This window comes from Echinops telfairi, unplaced genomic scaffold (assembly GCF_000313985.2).
Source record: "Echinops telfairi isolate 266 unplaced genomic scaffold, ASM31398v2 ScPeMD7_9;HRSCAF=40, whole genome shotgun sequence".
In the NCBI taxonomy this organism is placed as follows: Eukaryota; Metazoa; Chordata; class Mammalia; order Afrosoricida; family Tenrecidae; genus Echinops; species Echinops telfairi.
The window spans coordinates 49862654-49889028 of NW_022103906.1; the positions used below are offsets into that span (position 1 = coordinate 49862654).

The 26375-nt window shown below is 37.1% G+C and overlaps 1 protein-coding gene across 3 annotated transcripts in view; it reads left to right on the forward strand.

The window, feature by feature from the left end:
- TUSC3 (tumor suppressor candidate 3) overlaps window positions 1–26375 on the forward strand; it is a 177167-nt gene that overhangs the window by 126309 nt on the left and 24483 nt on the right. For all 3 annotated transcript variants that reach the window (XM_045286859.1, XM_004696177.2, XM_004696178.2), the window contains one exon: window positions 21667–21730. In XM_045286859.1, coding sequence (XP_045142794.1) covers window positions 21667–21730 — 64 coding nt within the window. The remainder of the gene's footprint in view (window positions 1–21666; window positions 21731–26375) is intronic.

Consider the following 26375-nt stretch of genomic DNA (forward strand, 5'->3'; position numbering starts at 1 on the left):
AGGGAGGAGGTCACATATAGTTCCTTGTAATCGGTTCCCTCTTTCCTACCCACTCTCCCTCTACTCTCCCAGTATCACCACTCACACCACTGGTCCTGTAGGGCTCATCCACCCTGGATTCCCTGTATTTCTAGTTTCTATCTGTACCAGTGTACACACTCTGGTCTAGCCAGACTTGCAAGGTAGAATTCGTGTCATGATAGTGACTCTTAGTGACCGTATAGGATGGGGTAGAACTGCTCCTGTGAGTCTCCTCGACTGTAACTCTCTATGGGAGTAGAAAGCTTATCTTTTTCCAGCAGAGCAATTGGCTGTTTCAAACTGCGTGCCTTGTGGTTAGCAGCTACCAAGGCTTATAAATATGACACTAGAGATCAAAAGGAAAAAAATTAATTGTTCCATCTTGATATACTCCTGGGAAAGCAGGATAAATGACCCCCAAATAAAAAACAACCACACAAATCTGTGACAGATAGAGGATTGAATATATTTCTGTGCGAGCTAAAATGAAACAATGGTTTACAGCTTTGCCTTAGTGCACCTGCAGGATATGAGGAAAGGGGAGTGAAAGAGCCCAGATCATTAAGTATGGATTTGAATAATGAATGATTGGATAAACTAGATAGATAGTAAAGAAAATGTCTAAAGGCTTAGAACTATGAAAAGGTACTGGAAAATTTGCAGTAATATGTTTAGTGGGAAGAAAAACTGACCGGTTCCTTTGTTAGTGTTCCATACACTTCTGATGAAAATAAGCATTACTCAAGTAGTTGTTTTTGTGCATTTTGGCTCTTGTAAAGCGTTTGTAGTTCTCATTTGTCATCTTCAACGTTGTTGCTCTGATTTACAGTGACATGCATAACATAATGAAGTGTGGCCCAGTCCTTTGCTAGCCTCACATTAAAAACCATTGTTGCAGGCGCTGTGTCATTCTATCTGATTGAGGGTTGTCCCCTCGTTTGGACTGACTTTCTGCTGTCCTCAGTGTGATGGCTTTTTCCAGTGATTGACCCCTGCTGATGATAGCCAAAGTAAGCTTGTCAAAAAAACCATTCCATCCTCACATCTAAGGAACATTCTGCCTGTCTTTCCTCCAGTACTGATTTGTTAGTTTTTGTGGAAGTCTGTGGTACAGTCAGTGTTCTTTTCCAGAACTGTAATTCAAAGGCATCAATTCTTTTTTTCGATCATTTTTATTACTGTTTAGCTTTGGCATGCATATGAAGCATTTGGGTCAAGTGCAACTTAGATCAAAGTGACTTTAATTTTTTTGTCCTCTTTAAACCTTTACGGAGCTCTTTCCTAACAGGGTTTTTCCTAGTACAATATCTTGTTCAGTTTCTTGACTGCTGGTTCGTTGAGTATGGATTGTTGTTCCAAGAATTACATTTTTGAAACCAGTTTTTTTCTCCCCTTTATCAGGATATGTTGATAAGTCATTTTTATTTATTTTTAATGTTCAGATATTTCTTCTCAAGCTATCTTTTGAAATATTCTAGTCATCTCTTTAATTTCATCATTTATGCTGCTAACATTAGCTATTCTGTGCTGGAGAGAAAGCTTGATTTATATTGAGGTGTAATCCCCTGTGAAGGCTATGGTCTTTGGTCTTCATCTACATGATGAAATGCATTGACTTTATGGGTTTTTGACAGGCAAGGTTACATCAACTATATATAACAAAACAAAACTCACTGCCATCAAGTTGATGCCAACTCCTGGCAACCCTACAGCACAGGGTAAGACTCCCATAAGTTTTCTGAGACTGTAACTCTATAGGAGTAGATAGCCCCATTTTTATCCTTCAGAATGGCTGGTGGTTTTGAACTGTTGGCATTGTGGATCACAGCTCAACTGGAAACCACTACGTCCCCAGGGCTCCTTGTGCATAAGACTGGTTGTTAATAAGTCTTCCTTCAATCTTGATGCCATGTTCCACTTTAGATAGCCAAAATTCTTGGATTATTTGTTTTGCATATAGACTGAATGAAACCCGTTACATGCTTTTTCCAATTTTAAACCAAGCAGTAGCCCCAGTATCCTTTGCAACTGTTGCCTCTTGTTCTTTATATCGGTTCTTTATGAGTATTAATGTAGTGTTCTGGAAAAGATTGATGTCACCAAGGATTTAATCTTGCCTGGATCCATAATCAATGGTAGCAATCAGGAATCAAACAACTTGTTGCATTTGGATAAATATGTTGAACTAGTCCTCTTTAAGGTGTTGTGGGGCATATGTTACTTTGAGAACTTAAAATGCGCCTGACCGAAGTTTTGGTATTTTCAATTCCTTCATATGCATGTGAAAGTTGGACATTGAATAAAGATTACTGGAGAAGAATGCATGCACTTGAATTATGGTGCTGGCAAGGAATACTGAAAATACCATGGACTTCTAAAAGAACAAGCAAGTATGTCTTGAAGAAGTACAGTCACAGTGCACCTTAGAGAGGAGGATGCTAAGAGTTCATTTCATGTACTTTGGATGGGTTAATCAAGAGAGACTAGTCCCTGGGAAGAGGACCTTCGTGCACGATAAAGTGGAAGTGCAGCAGAAAAAGAGGAAGACCTTTAGTGAGAAAGATTTACACAGTGGCTGCAACAATGGGTGCAAATATAACAGCTTTGAGGATGGCACAGAACTGGGCAATGTTTAATTCTGTTATACATAGGGTCTATATGTTTCAGAACTGGCTTGACATCTAACAATATTTTGTACATTCCACATTTAGATTTTTAGTGGATGTTTACAGTCTTCACTTCTCATTTTGAGTCATGCTCCATCAGTAGATGAAGGTCCTGAAAACTTGAATCATCCACTTCATTAAGGTTGACTCACTTTTGAGGAGGTAGCTCTGAGTGCCTACCAATGCAAAGTGACTCATCTTCTGGGACTATCAAGAAGACTTTTGCTCCTTTAATCACAAGGGCCAGTAACTGATTTTTTTTAGACAGACAAGTGGTAGACATATTTTCACCTATATTTTATTAACATATTATTTTCTTTTCACTTTTTTGACCCCTCATTTCCCTCAATCCTAAGTTAGCTCCAGGTTAAACTTCATGGGAGCCATCTAAATGCACCATGCCTAAACATAGTGGGAAATCATGAGAGATGCAGAAATATGGACGATGACAATTTTTTAAAACTGCCCCTAATATGTTAGGATCTTTAATTGTAATTCACTTAGGTTTTAAAGAACTGTTAACTCGGAGAAGTTAATTAGTGTAGTAAAAGAGGGGTTGGGAATAGACTGCAGATCCACCTCAATGCATAGCTGGGATTCACAATCACTATAATGTACTGTGCTGGCTCAGCCTCGTTATTCTCTTTGCAATCCATCAGATTTAATGGCTCAAATATTCAGGTATTGAGTGACCTGAAATCATGCCTAAAAATCTTTTGTGGATTCCTTAGTCTACAAAATTATTCACAATTATTTCTTCCTTTGATTTCATGGCCTGTAAAAGTGTGGTGACAAGGTAATTTTTCTAATCTCAGGTCTAGGTATACTTCAGTCTTAGGTAGCCATAGATAGAATCTCCTGTTCCTTACCTTGCTATTCCTTCACTTCCCTTCTTGTGGGGTATTTCTTTTTATTCTATCTGTTAAAAGCTTACTTTAGGTTTTATCTATAAAGCCATCATGATGTTATCTTTAAAGAAAACTCAATAGTGAGTAATAAATGTACTTGCTGGACAAGTGGAATAAAACTAACTGTCAGTGAGTAGATTTTGGCTCATAGCAACCTTATTGGAAAAGTAGAATTGACTCTGTGTTTCTGAGATTGTAAATCATAATAGGAGTAGAAAGTCTCCTCTTATTCCAGCAGAACACTGGGTGGTTTCAAACTGATGTCTGTGGGGGACCAGCCTCCACAACTGAATGGGTCCAAGGGGCAGTTTTGTAACTGAAGGGTAAATTAAAGGAACATCAGACAAGAAATGCAAGGGCTCGCTTCTTCCTGGAGCCTGAAACCAGAGTGTGAGTATTGTATTCTCTTAACAGCCTTATATAAGCTTGGACTAGCAATCCACATCATGCACATATGTAACAGGAAGGGGTTGTATTAGCGTCATACATGTAATAGGAAGGTATACATATGTAACACGATGGGCTGGTTCTAGAGTTGAGATGGTGGCTTAATGCTGGTTGTCTCTGAGCTGCCTTGTCTGAAAGTGTCCCTGAGCTCTTCACCAGGGGAACAATCTAGGATCCCTATCAGAAGGGAGTGGGCCATACTTGGCATGGGGTGATCTGATTGCTTTTGAAGGAGACAACCTGCAGGCAGATAACCTTTCAAGAGTATAGTAGCAACCATATGCTTATAAGCAGCACTGTAAAATTGGCATTATTACTGGGGGACAGCGTGGGGAATAAATTCTACTTAGGAGAATGTGACTGGGATGTATCTCCAACATGAAGGCCTCCCTCCACCAGAATCTGCCTCCCAGACTCTTTAAGCATGAGTGCACATAATTTGTCTGCGTACACTCTTCCTGGTTTTCAGTTTCCCACTGATGTCCTTTTGTGTAGCAGCCCAATGCACAATCCACCAAACCACAAGAACTCTACAACACATGGATTAGAAGGGTATAAAATCAGCATTTATTGAGTGACCTAGAAACACCATGGCTGGAAAAATATACCCAAAAAGCTCTGAGATGACAAAAAAGGTACTTTTTAACCTTGAAACTATTGTTTACCTAGTTACATTGTGAATATTGACTACATCAGATTTCTAGGGTCCTGCGTCAAATGAACATTCCAGAACATTAGATTCAGAAATAAGCCTTACAAAAAGATTCTTAACCTTTTTCACGTATTTGCTTGTTTCTCCAAAACCAAACTTACTACCGGCAACTCATAGCAATCCGCTAAGACAGGGTGGAACTGTCCATGTGAATTTCAAGACTATAACTTTTTTTTTTAAACTTTTATTGGAGCCTCTAACATTTCAACACAGTCCATACATTCATCCAGTGTGTCAAGCACATTTGCACATATGCCGCCATCATCATTTTCGAAGCATTCTCTTCCCACTTGAACTCTGATATTAGCTCCCCATTTTGCCTCTCCCTCCCCCACTTGCCCTCCGTCACGAACCCTTGATAAGTTATAGATTATTATTTTCATATCTTACATCGTCCTTCATCACCCCTCACCCACTTTTCCATTGTTTCATTGGTGCTGACTGCACTCTGGCTCATCTCTTCCCTGTGATCCCTCTGTGAGGGGATGCCCAATTGTCTACAGATGGGCATTGGGTCTCCACTCCATGACAGCTTCCCCCAGTCCCCTTCCCCCAATTCACATTGGGTATGATTTTGTTCTGGGTCTTGGATGCTTGATACCTGATCCCATCTACACCTCACGATCACACAGGCTGGTGTACTTCTTTCATGTGTTTCTTCTCAGATAGATGGCTGCTTGCTTATCTTCAAGCCTTTAAGACCCCAGACACTATATCTTTTGATAGCCGGGTGCCATCAGCTTTCTTCACCACATTTGCTAATGCACCCATTTTGTCTTCAGCGATCGTGTTGGGAAAGGTGAGCATCACAGAATGCCGGCTTATTAGAACAAAGTGTTCTTGTGTTGAGGGAGTACTTGAATCAAGTCCCAATATCCATTTGCAACCTTAATTCCTAACATCAATATGAGTACATAGTTCTGTTCCCTTCTCATTGTATTATATATATTTACATATGTACATGCCTGTATTTAGACTTCTGTAAATGTCCTGTGCCTCCTGATAAAATTCCTCTGTATCCTTTTATTTCCTCTTGTCCTCCTATCATGTTTAGCCTTCATTCAGGTTTAGTAATTACGGCTGCTACCTTGTCTTTGAATAAGCTCCAGTAGGCATCCTACGCCCTTCTCTCCATTGATTTTAGTTCACTTGTTGTACTCTTGTCCCTGGGTTGGTTCCCTGCTCCCTCTTTCCTTTCATCCATATCCCCTTCTCCCGTATCTGCCCTGGAACCATTAGTCTGTTCTGAATATAACTCTTTCAGCTTTGACTTTCTCCCTTGAAGCAGCTGGTGGTGTGCTTATTAAGTGAAATTGTTATTTAAGCATTACATCCATACAGAAAATTGCCCAATACATAAGAATGCAATTTCTTGAAGTGGATACACCTAAGTAACCAGTACTGAGCCAAGAAACAGTGTTAAGGCTCTTAAGATCCCACTCCATTCTCCCTGTAGTCACTAAAGTATTCTCTACAACAGCCCCTTTTAACATTGTAGATGGAGTAAGAGTTCGTAGAGAAAATACGTTTGTTTCAAGACATTATTTGCAATTTCTACAGTTTAGTAGCACTTTTCCTACTTTATTCCTTTGTTTCCCCTTTCCTAGTTGTCCTTCTTTCTTGCCCTTGCCTGTCCTGTGAGCTTTGTTGTTGGGAAATGCTGCCCTTTTATTCTTGCACTGTTGATTGTACCGAGGAGTACATTCTACTCTGGTGTTATTATTCATTAGATAGATCTGTGTGTTGTGTGGCTGGAAGTTGATCTCCAGGAATGAATTCATTTCTATGCTTGAAGGGTGTTTAAGGATCATGTGGTTGGTTGTGCCTTCTACCAGTGTTTGGCAGACCAGAACGTTTGTTCCTTTGAATGATTTTGAACTTTGCTCTCCATTTTTCATTTATCCTTCTTGGGTCAATCCGTGTATGAGGGAGATTTCAAAAAGGCTAAAGGAAAACTCCATTATTTTTCAATTTCAGTTTTCATTGACTTTCTGAAGCTCCTCATATTGTAATTCTTACCAGTGTGACCAGTAGTGGAAGATGACCACCATCTAGTTCTTCTGATGTCTAGGTAGTGAAGACTGTAGTGTATGTGGCCCATTAGTACTTTGGACTAATTGTTTCCTTGAGTCCTTGATTTTCCTCACTTTGCTTTGGATGAGGAGGAAACCAGTATGTGAATCTGAGATGGCTGTTCACAAGCTCAAAAGTCTTTGACTAAAGCCTAAATGCATTCTGCTAGAGATCTCAGTTACAATTCAACAAAGCAGGATGTAGAACGTCATTGCAAACTTTCTTAGCCAGTTGACCTAAATGTCCCCTGAGAGTGTGGCCTTAGGTCTCCAAACCTGCTTCCTCTAGGTATTTGATTATGGCTAAGAATTTTCCCAGAACTTTGCCCGCTATATGCTCTCCTATATCTTTGGATAGCCTTTGCAGCACATGGAAATGTATTTGTAGAAATCTCCTTTTCCCAGCCTTGTGCTCATGGATGTGCTGCTTCTGCTAGTGCTACTGCTCCTGGTGTGTGTGTATGCGTGCGTGTGTGCATGTGTGTATCTGTGTGTGAGAGCACAGTTACAAGGTGTGAAAGAGGAAATTTCTTTATAGTCATACGTTGTACACACACGCACACACACACAAACACAAGTATACTCTCATGTGTGTCCCATTTCTGGGCAAGTTGCATGTCTACTTACATATTTACTCTTAGATATTATTTGTAATTACAACTATAACACTTGTGTATAATTTGCATGTTTGTGGCTTTTATTACTTTTTAAAAATAAAATCTAAACAATACTGTTGTTTTTTTTCTTTTTAAAATCATTTTATTAGGGGCTCGTACAACTCTTATATCCATTCATCCATCCATCCATCCATTCATCCATCCATCCATCCATCCATCCATCCATCCATCCATCCATCCATCCATCCTGTCAAGCACATTTGTGTATTTCTTGCCATCATCATTTTTTCAAAACATTTTCTTTCTTTCTACTTGAGTCCTTGGTATCAGCTCCTCATTTTTCCCCTCCTTCTCCACCCCCCTCTCTCATGAACCCTTGATAATTTATAAATTATTATTATGTTGTCATGTCTTACATTGTCCAATGTCTCCCTGCACCCACTTTTCTGTTGTCCCCAGGGAGGGGGTTATATGTAGATCCTTGTGATTGGTTCCCCCTTACTACCCCACCTTCCCCTTCCGCCTCCTGGTATGGCTACTATTTATATTGGTCCTGAGGGGTTTATCTGTCTTGGATTCCCTGTGTTTCCAGCTCTTATCTGTACCAGTGTACATCCTCTGGTCTAGCTGAATTTGTAAGGTAGAATTGAGATCATGATAGTGGGGAGGAAGCATCAAAGAACTAGAGCAAAGTTGTTTCATCTTTGCTATACTGTACCCCAACTGGCTCATCTCCTCCCTGCTACCCTTCTGTAAGAGGATGTCTAGTTGCCTACAGATGGACTTTGGGTCCCCACTCCGCACTCCTCCTCGTTCACAATGATATAATTTTTTGTTCTTTGATGTCTGATTCCATTGATACCCCATGATCGCACAGGTCGGTGTGCTTCTTCCATGTGGGCTTTGTTACTTCTCAGCCAGATGGCCGCTTGTTTATCTTCAAGCCTTTAAGACCCCGGACGCTATATCTTTTGCTAGCCGAGCGCCATCAGCTTTCTTCACCACATTTGCTTATGCACCCACTTTGTCTTCAGTGATCATGTAGGGAAGGTGAGCATCAAGGAATGCCAGTTTAGTAGAACAAACTGTTCTTGCATTGAGGGAGTATTTGAGTCGAGGTCCAATGTCCATTTGCTACCTTAATAGTAAAGCTATAAATATATGAATATATTTATATATGTACTTGCCTGTATTTAGACCTCTATAAATGCCCTTTGCCTCTTAGTTCTTTCTTCTATTTCCTTTTACTTTCCTATTTCTCACTATCATGCTCAGCCTTCATTTGGGTTTCAGTCATTCCTGTCAGTTACATTGCCCTTGATCAAGCCCTACCAGGCCTCCTGCACCCTCCACGCCATCGATTTTGGATCACTTGTTGTACCCTTGTCCCTGGGTTTGTTAACACCCACTTCCTTTTCCCCGCCTCCCCCTTTCCCATGTTCCTCCGGAAGCATCGGTCCCATTGTTTTCTCTTCCAGATTGTTTATTCTACCTAGCTTATCTAGATATATTTGAAAGAAAGTCAACAATAAATTTGTTTAATCTACAGTGTTCTCATTAAAAAGAATTTTGTCACTTGGAGCATTATTAGTCAAATGAAATATTTGCTTAAAGTGTTCTTTAGAAAATGATTGGTCACTTATATGTACCTTTGGCTTCTTTAATTGAGTACAAATTGTAAACTTAATGTCTTACTGATGAAAATTTCTTTAATGAAAGTGCACTTTGCAGGCAATTACTGCTTCAATGAAGTTACAGCAGCTATTCACACTTAAGAGTAACTTTTAGTAATGTTCATCTTTTTTCCAAAGAAGGAAAAAGCTTATTGGTAATGTAAGTTGTTTTGAATATGATATGTAAATTGCATTGGACAGCATTAAAATATCACATTCTGGGTGATGATTTTACTAAGAAAGCTTTATTGTTGAGAATTTAAAAAATAGATTTGTTGTTATAGTCCTTTGCATCAAACTCATTTACATAAGATTAGAATTATTAACTCATGATGTAAGTTTATGTAAAATAAATATAATATGAAAGCCATGTTTATTGGATTTATTGTACTATTACATAAAGAAGTATGTATGAAACTGATAGTTGCTCATAGAGTTGGGTTTTTTACCTAAGCCATGAATTGATTCAATTACCTCAATTTTCTACTATATGATATTGACAATACATTATATTTTATATAGCACCTAATAAATCAGACTAAAAGTATCATTATTGCTGCTAATAATAAGTTATACTTAAGAACGGTTTCTGCTAGACATGCTTAAAGATTTAGAGTAAATAAAGTGGTTCGGACATATTTATAACAACGAGTTGTGAACTGCCTTAAAGCATTTGGCATTGGGTCAAACTAGATATTGCAATACTTGTGACAGTTACATAATCTCCTGTTAACTTGTGAAGGGGTGGAGTCTAGCTTGTTAATCAGGTTGCAGCTTGATGACCTCATTTGGAGGTACAATGGAGATAAATAGTTGACTGGAGGCCAGATACACACAAGACTCTCTGACTTGTCTTCCACACAAGACACATGGAGCTACGCTAGAGCCCTGGAGCTGGAAGAGTCAAGTGGAGACTCCTGCCAGTGTTGCGATGCTTCCACTGCCATTGGATCCATAAGATTTTCCACCCACTAGCTTGTGATCTTCCTGCATTTGGTGTCATTGCATGGCTGCGTGAGTCCAAAGAGGAATATGGACTATTATTGACATATGGGATAATATCGGATTATGGACTTGATCTGGACTGGGCTGGGATGTTTTCTTAATGTACAATTGCTCTTTGATATAAAGTTCTTCCTTACATGCATATGAATGTGTATGAATTTGTTTCTTTAGTCTACCCAGACTAACACAATAATGAATAAATACTGGGTTATGCTGTTTTATTGGCATGAATGATAAATACACAGATGATTAGTTTGTTTGCTAGTTTAAGATTTCTTTCAATTTATTCAGTTTTAAGAATCTGTAAAGATCATTTCACATATCTATATTTTGGTTTAGAAAAAAAATTGCTTTCTGGTTACAAATGAAAAACTAATGGAAATATTTTCCTGTTGGTCTGATGGAATGATTTCATTTGTTTTTCCTTTTTTTTTTTTTTTGAGTATATACTTTTCTGCTGTTTTGAGATACAATTTATATACAGGAAAACACAAAAATATATCATATGCTATGCAATATAAATTTGAGCTGTCCTTAGTCATTTTGGAAAATTTGGGAATGTCCTTTCATAATGTGCATTTTTGTCTACAGACAGGTTTCAGGGATTAAGTATAAATTAGCGAGTAAGAAAAGTCAAAGTTCAACGAGAAGTTATGCTTAGACTTTAGAGAAGTCTTACACTAAAAGAAGTACTGTATATACTCGATTATAATCCGACCCAAATATTAGCTGAGGCACCTAATTTTATCACAGAAACGGAATTTAAAATGTGCTGAAAAACTAAGTTTATACACTAGTATAAATGGTATATTTTTAGTTTCCCACTGTAATATGTAAGTTCAGTAAGTTCTGATTTTGATATTTGCCAAGTAATATAAATTGAGGTTTTTGTCTGTTTTACTTTGTTATTCTTATTAGTATTTTTAAAAAATATTTTTTTGTATATGAAATCCAGGATAGGTAGATCTACAGAGACAGTAACTGGATTAATGGCCCCTTTGGGGTATGGCAGTGGGGTTTGAGGGAAAATGGGGAACTAATAACTAGAATTCAAACAGCAAAAAGGAAGAACATGCTCAGTATATCTTAAACTGAAAGAACTTAAGAAAAAATTCCAGCCTCGAGTTGTAAACTTCAAAGATTCTATGGACAAAGTAGTGAATGATTCAGGAAGCATAGAGAAGACAGAAAGAAGATAGGGTCATTGAAATCCCGCCATTTCAGGAGGTGGCATATGAGCAAGCACCAGTGATCCTGAAGGAAGAAGCTCAAGCTGCACTGAAAGCATTAGAAAAAGGCTCTAATAATAGGTGGAAAACCAATTGAAATGTATCAACAAGCTGATGAAGCACTGGAAATACTGACTAATCAATGCCAGGAAATTTGGAAATCAGCTACATGGCCAGTTGACTGGAAGAGATCCATATTTGTACCCATTCAAAAGAAAGGTGACAACAGAATGCTCACACTTTAGAAATTATCAATGACAACACATTCCAGTAAAGTGGTTACAGCAGTGCATTGACAGGAAGTCGCCAGAGGTTCAGGCTGAATTCAGAAGAGAGTTTGGAACAAGGGATATCATTGCTGATGTCAATTGAATCTTGGCTGAAGTTGTTTACTTGTGTTTTATAGACTGTGCCAAGGTATTTGGCTGTGTGAATCATAAATTATGGATAACTTTGAGAAGAATTGAAATTCCAAAATATTTCATTGTGATCCTGAGGAATTTATACATGGATCAAGGGGCAGTTCACACAGAACAAGGGAATACTGCATGATTTAAAATCAGGAAAGGTATGCTTCAAGACTGGCATGTTCTCACCATACTTACTTAATGCGTAACCAGTTATCAGAGAAGCTGTATTTTATGAAGAAGAATGCGGCATCAGGACTGGAGGAAGGCTTATTAGCAACCTGCGATACGCAGATGGCACCACCTGCTGAAAGTGAGGAAGACTTGACGCACGTTCTCATGAAGATCAAGGAATGAAGCCTCGTTATGGATGTTAACTCAAGGTAAAGGAAGACCAAAATCCTCACAATTGGACCAATAGGCAATATTATTATAAATGGTGAAGATGTTGAAGTTGTCAAGGATTTTGTCTTGCGTGGATTCACAATTAATGCTTATGGAAGCAACAGCCAAGAGACCAGAGGATGTATTTCATTAGGTAAGTCTGCTGCACAAGACCTCATTAGAGTGTTTGAAAGCAAGGATGTTACTTTAAGGACTGAGGTGACCTGACCTAAGCCATGGGATTTTCAATCTCCCCATATGTGTGAAAGTTGGACATTGAATAAAGAAAACCAATGAATAATTGATCATTTGAATTGTGCTGGAGAAGAATGGTGAAAATACCATTCACTGCTAAAGGGACAAACTGCTCTGTCTTAACGGAACTATGGCCAGAATGCTGCTTATAGAGGCAAGAATGGCAAGGCTTTGCCTTAGATATTTTGGACATGTTGTCAGGAGAGACCGGTCCCTAGAGAAGGACATCATGCGTGGTAAAGTAGATGGGAAAAGGTGTAGCGAAAGAGAGAAAGGACTTCAATAAAATCCATTGACAACATGGCTTCCAACAATGGACTCTGGCACTGGAGCAGTTGTGAGGCTGGCAGAATCAGGCAATGTTTTGTTCTGTTGTGCAAAGAGTCACTATGGGTCAGAATTGACTCTGGCACCTAACAACCTTGTTTTACGTGGGTCAGGGGTGCATTTGTACTGCAGTGGATGAATCTCTTGTCTGCTAATGAAAAGGTTGGTTGTTGAACCCAGAAGAAAGATGTGGCAATCGACTTCCATAGTGAGCTACAGCCTTTGCAACTATGTGAAACAGTTCTACCCTGCCTTAATGGGTTGCTATGAGTCAGAATCCACTTGAAGGCTCTGAGAATATGGATCAGAAAGAAAGTGAGACAAAATTAACTTGTATAAGTTTAAAATGGATACTGGATGTTTAAATGCTCCGAGGAGATAATTTTTAACAGAATCATGTAATTTTGTTCTTAGAAATAGTGTACTCATTTCAGTAACCAAGTCGTTTACTTCCAAACTCACTCCCAACAAAATAAACTATCTTGCTTCCCCATTCTCTTTCATTTACCTTCTCTCCTACCTGCCTGATGTTTTTACTCAGTATCCTATACTAGCTTAACATCATTTAAATATACTGTATATTTTTAACTCTTTAGTTTTTCCATGCCTTTCAGCAGAGAGTAATTTAACCTACTTTATTTCTTTAGAACTCATTGGACACATAGCTATATTGATAGCAGTTTATTAGCTAATTTGATTAGCAATCATCTGTTTAAATCTAGCAGTTCTCATTAAGAAAAATTCTTTTGAATCTATTTTGCCAGAGGCAACATAAGCTCAGATTCCTATTCTAGCTTGCTAAGTAAATTTCCTCATTCTATTTTTTGTGTGTGATTATTTTCCCTCCAGGTACATATACTATGCTTTCTAAGAATCTATGTTTTATATTTACTGATTATTCTTATTTACAGAGCAACATCTCTTACCTGTTAAATACTGAATGAATGTTTGTTGACCAAGATTGACGATCTAGTGCTTTCAAGATTGACTAGTTATTCAAAAGTGTTTGAGTTAGAGTGCCAAGATCTTTGAGTGATTTCTAAGCATTTTAACATTTTCAAAGGTTTGTGAGTACTGGATTGATGAAAGTGGTGGTTTGGAAAGATTTAGTTAAATTGAGAGATTGGATAATGAAGATTAAAAAATAGAGCCTATAATCCAACCATGATATAAGCATTCAAACACAATAGATTGAATAGAAATGTGACAATTCTAGAATAAGAAGTGCTCTCTGGCTTTGTGATTAATCTCAGGTAGAAAAGTCAAAAGTTTGCTAAATATAAATTACTTTGCTATGGAGAACATTGACGTTTATTTGAAAATTTTTGAGTTTACAATACTAAAACTTTCACATGAGATATTCACCTCAAAATGTCCAATCTGTAACAATATAATATGTGAAAATATAAAACTTGAATAAGGGAAATCCTTCTTTAAGAATATGCATCTTCCAAAGGGGAAAATGTAAAAAGAAAAGAAAACTTCATTGGCTAATAATTTAATCAAGCTCTTTTATAATTGAATTGTACTGCTCTCCCTTCTCCTTTCACACGGCACTCAACACCTTGTACATACTATGGAAGATATTTTTTATTTGGATAGAAATTTTACCTTCATCTTACAGACCAGGAGACTAAAGCACCAGTTGCTTAAGTAGTGTACCCAATTCACCGAGTTAGTACTTAAACCTAACAGCCTGGTTTGGAACTAGGGCTCCCTAATAATTGGAGTACCTCTGTTGAAGATACTTAGTCCAATACTATCAAGTTTCTATAATAGAACTACAAGTTATAGATCAAGCTGTTAAGTGTAAGACAGCTCTCATACCTGAATTCCTATCGATAGGAATTGATTAAATGTAAAGAATGTTTTTAAATTAGTACCTTCAGATTGTTAGATTAAATTTAAAAATACACAAAAATTTAAGGTTTCATTTGTTGGCCAATTATTAGTCTCAGCTAATCACATCCATCTGTAGTCTAATTTGGAAGGACTGAAAATCTATAACAACCATGTTAAGTGAGTCTAATACCTGAATCCTTCTTAGCACTATGTTCATTTAAAAAATTTTATTTATGACAATGTTGTATTACATTCCACATCAAATGTCAAAATAAAAGTATTGGATGTCAAACACTTGGGATACTAGCTTTCTCAGATTTGTTCATTAGAATGCAGTAGTTTTTAATATATGGAGGGAATGAGTGACAGTGGACTTGTAAAGCTGTGGTCATTAGTATGAACCATAGCAGAAATACCGTCTTTGAGATGTTATACGAAGTTCTCGAATGTACACTGAAGCCATTTGAAGTGTTAGAAAGCTATTATAGCAGATAGTCACGGTGTTAGTCTGGGTAGACTAGAGAAACAAATCCATGGACACACATGTGCATAAGAAAGAGGTTTATATACGAGAGCAATAGAACATTGAGAAAACATCCCAGCCCAGTCCAGATCAAGTCCATAAGTCTGATATTAGCCCATATGTCTGATACCAATCTATAAAGTCCTCTTCAGACTCACGAAACACATGTAATGACGCTGAATGCAGAAGATCACAGGCCAGTGGGTAGAAAGTCTTTGGATCCGGTGGCATTGGAAACATCTCAGCGCTGGCAGGGGTCTCTGCATCAGGGTGGGTCCATGTGTCTTGTCAGCTGCTATGTCTCCCAGGGTGTGAGTAGAGAGTCTCCCACCTTCAAGGAGGAAATACTAGATCTCCCAGAATTCTGAGAAGGCCATGCATACACAGCAGCCTCATTGGCTATGATCCAATTGACAGACTAGACTCCACCCCTTCACTCGTAATCCTCTCAAATTCACAATTATATAACTACCACAGTCACGCGTGACCAAAATTTTAAACATATTGCAATCAATGAAACAATGACTATGAATAAATACTAAGTCCAAGTAATGATCAGAGGGTGATCTAGCAAACTAATTATTTATTGAAGTATGAATATATATATATTAGTCCCAAGAGTGAGCATCTACATTCACAAAAATTTCAAAAAAGGAGAAATATGAGGCACATTATACATCAACAGGAAACATAACTCTTGTTTAAACATATTTTATAAACTTTGATAATGACATCTTTTTTTACCCACTAATGGCCTCAAATATTATCTTTATCCCCCAAAATTCCAGAGAGAAAACAACTGAGAGAAAATATTCATTGGCAAATCTAGATCAGGGCAAAATTACTCTTTTCCTGATGCATTATGTATACTTAGTCACAGGTGAAAAACTATTGGGTGATATGGAATTAATGATTTTTTCTTAACACAGAATGATGCAAATTAACTGTATTGTTTGGTTTTTATCCTTACATTTTGAATATAGGTTTATAACATGAGAATATCAATCTTTCCTGACAGTTTTCCTCCTTTGGGCTAAAAAGCTAAGACAATAACAAAAACTCAGATATTTTAATTATATTAACTTTTTTTTATACCTCTTATGAGAGTTGTATGAAAGTATTTGCGGTTCAGAGTTACATATTTGTTATATCTCACATTAAATGCTTTTTAGTTGAATTTTAAAGTGGTAAAGAATATAACAAATAGTTCTTCACTTTGAATTCTTTATTACTTTAGCTACAAAAGAAAATTCAATGAGAGTATTTCAAGTTTTCTTTTGTTACTGAATACAATTAAATCTGTAAAAAGTCTAGAGATATATTATTGTCAACAGCCTACTAATTACTAAAATTGTTTAAAAGGTGAGTCATTGGACAGCATTTTAAACTTTTATTTTACACCTGGAAGAAATTTAATTAGTCTTATTATGTTGTCTTTTATTTTCAACATTTATTTTGAAAATAAAGTTAATATTGGAAGTTCTTTATCTCAGTGGCTTTGTTCAAAAAGTAAAGAGGACAGTGTGTTCAATAGCCAGCTCCCTGGTGTCTGAAGCAGTAGGGTCATTTTATTATCTGTGTTCGTTCTTTGGGCCGCAGTCACCAAAAACTGGGTTTGTTTCAAATCTGTGCTTAGGTGGTACCAGCCCACCATTTTGCTCTTTCATTTCCAAGATACTCATCTTGTCTCCCTGTAACATTTACCATGTCTCTTGGGAATATTTCTTAGAATACAGATAGGAATTTTTGGAGGCAAGCACTAATATTATCTATTACTTATCTATCTGATTAATCAAACTTAATATCTATTGCATGAGCTCATTTAGGCTGTATTTGTAATATAGACTGGTATTAATACAGCTCTAAGCTGCTTTATTTGACAGTAGCAATTCTGTCATTAAAAAAACAAACAACAAACTTAATTATTCTCTAGTAAAATCATGCTCTTGGTCCAGTCCTTTCTACCTTTCATCAGCTCAATAGGACAAAGTAGTTCCTAACCCATAGGGCCACTCAAGCTGTAGTTTTGGCTCTTATCCAGTATGTTCTAGGGCTCTTCACTCATAAGACGGTTTCTCTGAGTATGTTGTTTGCTGAAAACTTGTACAGGATGCATCACTTCTCATACAGTCTTTAGAAAAATGCTGGTATGTAGACATATCTTGCTGCTCATGAAGTGTATTTCTGATCCTACCACTCCCCTATTATGGGTCTTCCTATATGGTGACTCCGTTAAGCTGTTTTTCTAGAGAAACAACACCAGTGATGTTCATATATGAGGGGATACTAAAGAAAAAGGAAAAAGCTTTGTGCACCAGTTTTTGGCAAAAAACAGCATACCTCTCTTCCCCACACACCTTACAAACTTGACCTTGCTCCACGTGACTTCTTTTTGTTTCTGCGAATGCAGAAGGACATGAAAGGACAGCAATTTAATGGTGTAGAAGAGGTGAAGAAAAAAACAAGGGAGGTGCTGTCAGCCATCCAAACAGATGAGTTTGAAACGTGTTTCCAAGAATGGAATCGCATATTTGACAAATGTATTAAGTATACTGGAGAGTACTTTAAAGGAGATAGGTTGTTTTGTTTAAAAAAATTTTAGTGTATACCTTTTCGGGGGGGTGGGGGGGGTGAGAAAACAGCGGGGTTTTTTTGGGGGGGTGGTACCCCCTCAAATATAAGAACTTTACTTCAAGAAATACTTTTTTACCAGGAAATCCCAGATCAACTTAAATCCACGGGTCAGATGTTGATTAGTCACCCTCAGCCTAACAGCTGCCAAGGGGTGAAGCTGGAAGACAAAGGCTGTTGAGTGCAGAGGCGCATTGATCTGTGGTCTGAAGGAATCCGACAGGCTGCCAACAGCACCCAGCTTTGTGGCGCTCCATGGGCCGTGGGCCCCAGGTATAAGACATAGGACCCAGAGAAGCAGGAAGTGCAAGGGGCAAGGGAAAGAGTAATGTTCTCCTCCATGACTTTCACAGATAGGCCACACCCCAAGGAAATGCCATTAGCCTGTGTCCTGATTGATAGGTTGGACTTCATCCCCACCTTCACATAAATTTCAACATCATATATGACTCTGAGAGTCTTTTTAAAGAAAGTTACCCTGGTGATTTTCATGCACGCACATAAATTGAGATTCTTTTTGAGAAGTAACTGTTCTGTGTCGTGATTAACATCTTTGATCTCCAAATAAGATAAGCAAAATTTGAGATGCCCTTTTTTGAAGTGTGGCTGGATATAAAAGGCTTTCATGCTCCTGTGTATCAGCTGGAGTAGGGTCAAAAGACAACCTACAATTTCAGTAACAAAATTCCTGGCTATTACTAAAAGCTGAGTGAGAAACACTTGAATGACAAGTAATGAGGCATTATCACTGTTTTCATGAACTGTTTATTTAGCTCATTGTAATCATTTTTTAATTTAAGCCAAATATTTAGTAAACTAGTAATTTCGAGCAGAGGTATGTGCAGCTTCTGGGGAAATCAAGCATAGTGGTATTCATTGCTACTTGGATGTAGATAATACCTATTTATATCCTGTATCACAGGTCAATCCAGAAGGACTTGGCTTAGCTATTTAACTGTGTTATCTCCATCACATCTGCCACGTGGTGTGGCAGCCTAGCAAGAACTAGCGCTACCTCAGAGAAGTTGATGCAGGCTGATGAACAGAAAATGACTCCAAGGAATGAGCTGGAAATGTATAGCCATGAAGACAGAGGAAGCCTTCATTAGAATGTCAGCGTGATCCTGTGTTCTGTGCAGTGACAACAGTGACCTTTTACTACTGATCTAGAAGGCTTCCTCCCCCGCTTTCCTCCTTTACTCCTTCCCTCACAGTTTTGGTTTGTTTTCAATAAAACAAACCAACCATTGTTGTGGAGTCCCTTCTGACTCTCAGTGACTTTATAGCACAGCTAGAACTGCTCCCAGCCTTTCTAAGACTATACATTTTTGTGAATACAGCTTCATATTTCTCCCAGGTATCAGAGCAGTTCTCAACCTGTGGGTCGCGACCCCTTTGGGGGTCCAAGACCCTTTCACAGGGCTCACCCGATTCATAACAGTAGCAAAATTACAGTTATGAAGTAGCAATGAAAATAATTTGTGGTTGGAGAGTCACCACAACATGAGAAACTCTTAAAGTGTTGCCGCATTAGGAAGGTTGAGAACCACTGAACTAGAGGGCTAGAAACTTTGACCTTAACATTGTCTTCCAATATGTAACTCACAGCCACCAGGCCTCCTTTGTTTTCAGTAGAGACCAACCTCATTGGTTCCATCTTAAGCAGGATTATTCGAGGGGGGCTTCTAATAGCTCTACTATCTTTAAGGTCTGTTTTCCCATCAACTTTTGGAAGCAGCTGTGTACCATTCTACATTGGGAAGTTCATGGTTTAAATATTTCTGTTAGTTTTAAAACTAAATAATATAGTACAATTTATTTTAATAGTTCAAAAACAACCTTTTCTAGATATTAAAATTCCAAGAAAGAAACTGGAAATGAAATGAAAGGGAAAGGTTATTTTATTTTACTATTCTAGGCACCTTAGCACACAAAGAAGACTCCATATCACATTACTAGAATGTCATGTTATTGGATTCCTACTAGCTGATACATTTTAAATGTCATCTGATATACTCAGAATTTCATTGTAAAAATTATTGATTCTACCATACAAAGAAAACTAGATCCCTCACTTTAATATAGACCAGATCAGGAAAACCGTCTCTTTTCTAATTTCAAAGACTATTAAGTTTATATTAAGCAATGAGGCATATCTTTGAAGTACTGTCAAAGAAAAGAAAACATTCGTTTTATATTCTATTTTATGTGGATATCAATTTATTATCTTTTTGTGTTGATAACAGTTTCTCATCTTTCCTGCTTTACTATTGCACTAATATTATCAAAAAGCATATATAGACCGAGAAGCTAGATAATTAAAAGAACATCACTTAGATTTTCTTACATTTCAAATATCTGTGATTTTTGTGCTTGAAGATGGCAAGTAATTATTCAAAAAGGCTAAAAGGATTCACATAGGTACTTTTTCATGATGCATGCAAGGAGAGGGAAATAAAATGGATAGAATTTATATACCATTTCATACTGATTTACATAAAAAGAATAAACAGTTCCTATAGATACTGAAAGATAATCACACCCCTGTTTCCTGTAGCTGGTGACAAGCTCTTAGTTCAATTTGTAGTCATAGTATTTTAAAATGAAAGAAGAGGGAGCCAATAGCACTTTTGTGCATTTGACTTTAAACAGAGAAATTGGCATGTGGGTAACACCCAACAATAGCAAAGTTTTGTTTCATTCGCTTGTCATTTTCTTGATGGTCATGATGTCATAAATGTACCTTTTTGAATGAATGACACTTAAAATAAGGATAAATCAATTATCTGAGATTGGTTTAAGTATATTTCTGTTGGTTAATTTTTTTATTTTTCTAGCATGTAAACTAAATGTGAAAGGCTAGTTGTTTAAATCTTTTAACTCTCAAAGCTACAAATTTTATCATCAGTGTACCTTTTAAGGAACTTGATTAAAATCTCTAAAGTCAAAAACATGTACTGCGGCAGAGTTATAGTCCTGGAACTCAGAGAGGCAGTCCCACCCTGCTCTAGAGGGTCACAGTGAGTCAGCAAGGACTAGATGGCAGTGAGTTTGAGTCGTGAATACAAGCTGGTCAATGAATAACGAAGACTGGAGAAGTGATACGTTTAAATTATGATGTTGCCATAGAATACTGAAAGTACCCTGGAGTGCCAAAAGAATAAGCAAATCTGTCTCGGAAAAAGTACAGTCAGATGTTCCTTCTAAGGATGGCAGGGCTGTCTCACAAACTTTTAACATGTTCTAAGAAGAGACCAGTCCCTGGAAAGGGACATCATACTTGGAGAAGTAGAGGGTCATCGAGAAAGTAGAAGACCCTTGACGAGATGGATTGACAGTGACTGCAGTGCTAGACTCTAACAAAACTGTGAGGGTGGTGCAGGACTGGGCAGTGTTTCTTTCTGCTATACACAGTCATTATGAGTTGAACGGATTCAGTGGCACATAGCAACAAGTGTCTGTGGTTTTCTAGCAATACTTTTGACTTGCCTTCATAAACCCTCTAATGAAATAAAGGCATTCATAAAGCTCCCTCCTTATTTGAAAAATCCTGGCAATGCAGAAAGGAATTGTTTGGCATTTGATAGATAACTGTTGGCTTATTTTCAAAGACCGAGTTAAATGTTTAATTCTCTAAATTAAGCTGTATGCTACACCAGTTTCATAGCAATTGTAAAAAAATAATTATATTGTGTATGTATTTCTGATGAATTCTTGAAAAAATGATAAGTTCACTGTTGTTAGATATATTCTTTGGTTTACTGTAATACCATCAACCACCATTATCATCTGTCATTGCTACTTAACTGGTAATTATATTATTCAGGAGAATATAAATCAGAGCTAAATCACTAGATTTGTCCATTGTTTATTTTTATGCCATACAAGCGTAATGTAATTATGCCTCTCTCTCAGCTTGCAATTTCCTTCTCTTTCTTGTTTTCTAGAGCTACATTCACGGGAGCAGCCAGGCGCAGTTCGTGGCCGAGTCACATATTATTCTGGTATTGAGTATCCTTTGACATGCCGATGATTGAAAAGGTCAAACCCAAGCTGCGTGCTATCAATTTGACTTTTTTGTGACAACATATATGAAGACTTTAAAAAATATTACAATTTAAACTTCATTATTTGACCAATTATCTCATTTCCGTGCTAATTCCTCCCTATTACACTGTAATTTTGTTTTTAATGCAGAATAATTAACTGACTATAGTATTTCTACCCCCCCCCCCTTTCCCCTAGCTATTAAATTTCAAAGTATAATTTTTAGAGTACATTGATTATCTCTGTTTTTTTTTAAACAATTTATATAATTTTCCCCTATTAGATATTAGTGGTGCAGGGGACAGGAGGGAAGTACCCTGTAAAATAAGTAGCATTATAGTACTGGGATTAATAAATATTATGGGAAGCTGGAGAGAAAAAATTAGGTTAGTTAAGCCAGTAAGTTCTCTCTAGAACATACAAGAGCAGCGGTTCTCAACCTGTGGCATGTAACCCCTGTGGGGGTTGAAGGACACTATCACAGGGATTGCCTGATTCATGACCAAAGCAAAATTACAGTTATGAAGTGGCAGTGAAAACAGTTTTATGATTAGGGATCACCACAGCATTAGGAACTGTACTAAAGGGTCGCGGCATTAGGAAGGTCGAGAACCACCGTCCTAGAGGAAGTATGGTGAGTCAGATAGTACCAGTGCCAATGATGGTTTCTAGTTTGAAGGGTAAAGAAGAGGAGAGCGGGGCAGGCAAAGGGGAGTGAGATTCAAGTACTGAATTAACAGTATTTCCGACTATTCCTAGGGTGAAATGAAGTCTTTATTGGGTAAAAATATATTTTTTGACAAGACGGTGCGGTGAGTTGGGGGTATTGCTGTTTTTGTGAGTCTTGTGAAATGCTCAGAAGTTAAATTTGTGGTGGTTCTTAAACATGTTGACGCCAGCAAAATTGAAAGTTTTATTACATTTTAAAATTGGATTTCTATCATGGTTTACTGATAATCATACTTGGTTAAAGCAAGTATAAAATTTTCCTATTGTGGACTTTCAAGGGTCTTAGAGAACTCAGCTAAGTCACAACTTCATTTGAGGCAAGAAAAGTGAAGTCCACATAGGTTAATTGACTTTCTTAGGCTAGGGAAGAATTAGGAATATATATCAGTTTTTCTTTCACATAATCCATTTACTATCAGGTTCTTAAATTTTATATTCCATGCTTAATTATAGTCTATGACATGATTTTATAATCAATACTAGTCATATCAGAATACCTTTTAATAACATTAAAGTTTTGTATTTTATTGCCAAGATGTGTCTATGTGCTTTAGAATTAATGTTTTAATCCATCAGCATATATTTATTTGCCACCTTCTGTTTCCTCAATTTATGCAAGTAATCTGTTTTATTTGCTTGCTATATTTTGGGCAGGTGTTGATACACACTAATCACTTATAATTCTCAAGTAGCTCACAGATTTCTTCCTTTAGGAAATCAGGATTAGTAAGACTATTGAAGGAAAGTTCATCTGAGTTAAAGCAAAAATAGTGAGAAACAAAGTATTCGTAACAGATAAAAATTTAAAACTGTTTAAACATATTGTAATTCCTTTTGTTTTTTTCTTGTCTATTTTAACCAACGATAGAGCGTTTTAGCAGTATACTTTGCTTAAAGTAGCTAATCTGTTAAAGCACATCAGGAGTACCTAGCAGAAGGACGGCAAAGCCCTGTTAGACCATTCTTCCATTGTCTGCAGGGATTCTCTAAGGTTTCATTTCATGGATCATTGGCATAGAGTTGATATTCAGATGCAAAGACATTTCATGAGCAGTATGAAGCCTTCCATATAGATTTCAGCACTAATTCATAAAAGAATTAAAAGTCCCTATTCTCTGTATGCAAACCGTTATTTATTGCTTCATTTATTCTGTGCTATTTTTGTTTTAGAGTTATCTGGCGTGGGGGGTGGGGGGAGGACATGCCTTTAAAAATTATGAACTCCTGAAAAGTATCAGTAAAAGTTTATAATAAGGCATCTTTCAGTAATTTCTGACATTTACTTTCACTTGGCAAAATTTACTGATATTTTTAGAGCTTAACATTTTTTATTTAGTAACATGAAATCCCCCCCCCCCCTTATATTAATAAAGGTAAATTCCAGATGCTTCCTTCTTGTTTATCTGTAGGGAACATTTCTATTTTTTGGTGTTTTCTACCTAATTTAATAAGTCAGAGCCTTAGATGCTGTTGCTGTAGATAGCATCTTATAGCAAAAACCCAGAAGAGAACAGATGGAATTGTTTGGTGTCGTAGGTTATAGATTTATGTTTACTTACAGAAAGTACTTTCTTTCTGTCAGCAGTGTTTTATTTTCTTAGCACATTTTTTAGGTTTTAAAAAAAGAACAATCCTCAGTACCTGTTGGGGGGGGGGAACAACAAGAAAAAAGAGATTTGAAACATTTGCCATTTTAATGTAGAACATATGTGAACTACTAAATATATTTTTCCTCAAAATAATTCACTACCCTTGAGTTCATTTTTTCTCAAAGCAACCCTATAATTTATTTCATTTTTAAAGTTCATTTGCACAGTGTAAACACTCACTGTTAATCTGAATAAGGCATCTACTCTTTACACCAGGGTAGACTAATAAAAGTAAGTATCCCCCAGGGCAGCAGCTGCTGTAATCAGTGTGTGCAAAGGAAGCACCAAGGAGAGGAGTTAGGCCGCCTAGAGGAGTTGAGGAACTGGCTTTTCTTTTGCATGTTGATGCTTCAAAAGGGAATGATTGAGACGAGGTGTTCCATGAAGGGGTGTAGCACAGGTACTCCAGCATCTTCTGTATTGCAAGAGAGTATTCTTTATTGGAAGGGAATAAGGAACACCTTAAGGCTAAATTACAAAGAGTGAGGAGGAGAATAATGAAATGTTGGTTAGGCTGGAAAGTGAAAATTGTCCTACATCTTGCTAAGACATTTGAGCTTTACTTTTTAATCTGAAGCTAATATATGGGTTGTAATTGTTAATGAAATGCCAGGCACATATATTTGGAACTGGCTGTATTATGATTGCTTCATGAAGTATTCTGGAACTGAATCTTAAGTGTCTTGATCAATCTAGCTGCGGAAAGTAAAAGAGTGGCAGATACATCCTGCCCTACTTCAGCTAATGGAGATTTGTTCTGATGGCAATATGTGAAATGGAGAAGGAAGAACAGAAATAGTCACTGTGCAGCACTGGGTTTTCTGGTTAAAGTGGACGACTGTAATGGATGAGCAGCACAGTAGCTCTGAAAGGGAAGAACTACCAACACTCGGCAGTGGACGCATAGCAGACTTCAAGGAGGAGGAATCAAAGATTACAGTGAAGTTCAGGTGTATGGTAGGAGAGAGTTCATTAATATGAGTACAGTTGGCAAGTACGGGAAAGGAACAGGACTGGAGTTAAAGATGCAGCCTAAATAAATTCCTAAAGTACAGTATGGCTTCATATTTGAAGGGAGACAAACAGTTTAATTAAGACCATAAACCAGTATGGTATTAAAAAAGATGGAGAGGAAATATGTAAATAAAAGTATATGTGTGTATTGTCATCTAAATCATGAAAAATAGTTGCTGTTGAGCCTGACTCATAGAAATCCCATGTGTAAATTGCATATATTTTATTAAAAATATAGTAATTCTTTAACATATTAAAGATGCTCATAAAGTGGTATTATTTTAGATCTATAATCCTTAGTGAGAAAGAATAATTTTGCTTAACTAGTCAATAAATGTTATACCTTGAACCTACAATAAAAATGTATACTTACTAGGTACCAGGTACAGTGCAGTTAGCTGAGATACAAAAGTTACAAAGCTTGACAAATTCCCTGATTGTAGAGTTTACATTATAAAGGGAGAATCCGATATGCAACAATTGTCCAAATAATTATTTAATTGTAATTGTGTTCTAAAAGATGCTTTCAAATGAAGTAATGTACAGTGATACTCAGACTTAAGATACTTGACTCTTAATGGAATATTATTAAAGTGTAAGCATCAATTTTTGGAAGTACAATTGCTTTAATTAGTATAAGGACGTTTCACAAAGTTTGTGGAAGTATGCAGTCAAATGAAATGGAAATTGCCCACAAACTTCTTGACATTTTTTACATAAAATATATTGTTACATGAAATTATATAAAACCTTATACTTTTGTCAGTGAGTAAATGTGTTATAGAGGTCGGTTGATAAAATTATGTAGGGTATGCTTTTAGTTTTAGGAATTTTTTGAAATGCAAAACTTCATATTTGCTTTTTAATGACATAACTGAATACATTTAAACCAAGTATAACCCCCTTTCCAAATACCAAACCTACAACCATCAAGTGTGTTCTGCTTCACTGAAACCCCATGTTCAGAACTGCTCCAGAGGACGTTCCAGGCTGTACAGTGCTGTTGAACCACCACTCCTTTGGGTGTTAGCTGAGTGATTTAGTTACTGAGCCACAAGGGCTCTGTCCAGGAGTTGGCAAACTTTTGAGACAGAATAGCCAATCCTGCCCCTCACAACCATTAAAAAAAAATTCGTTGAGAGCTATGAATTTTTACAAACAAATGAAATCACATCCTTTATAAATGAAACTACGATAAGTTTTAGTTTCACTTACGA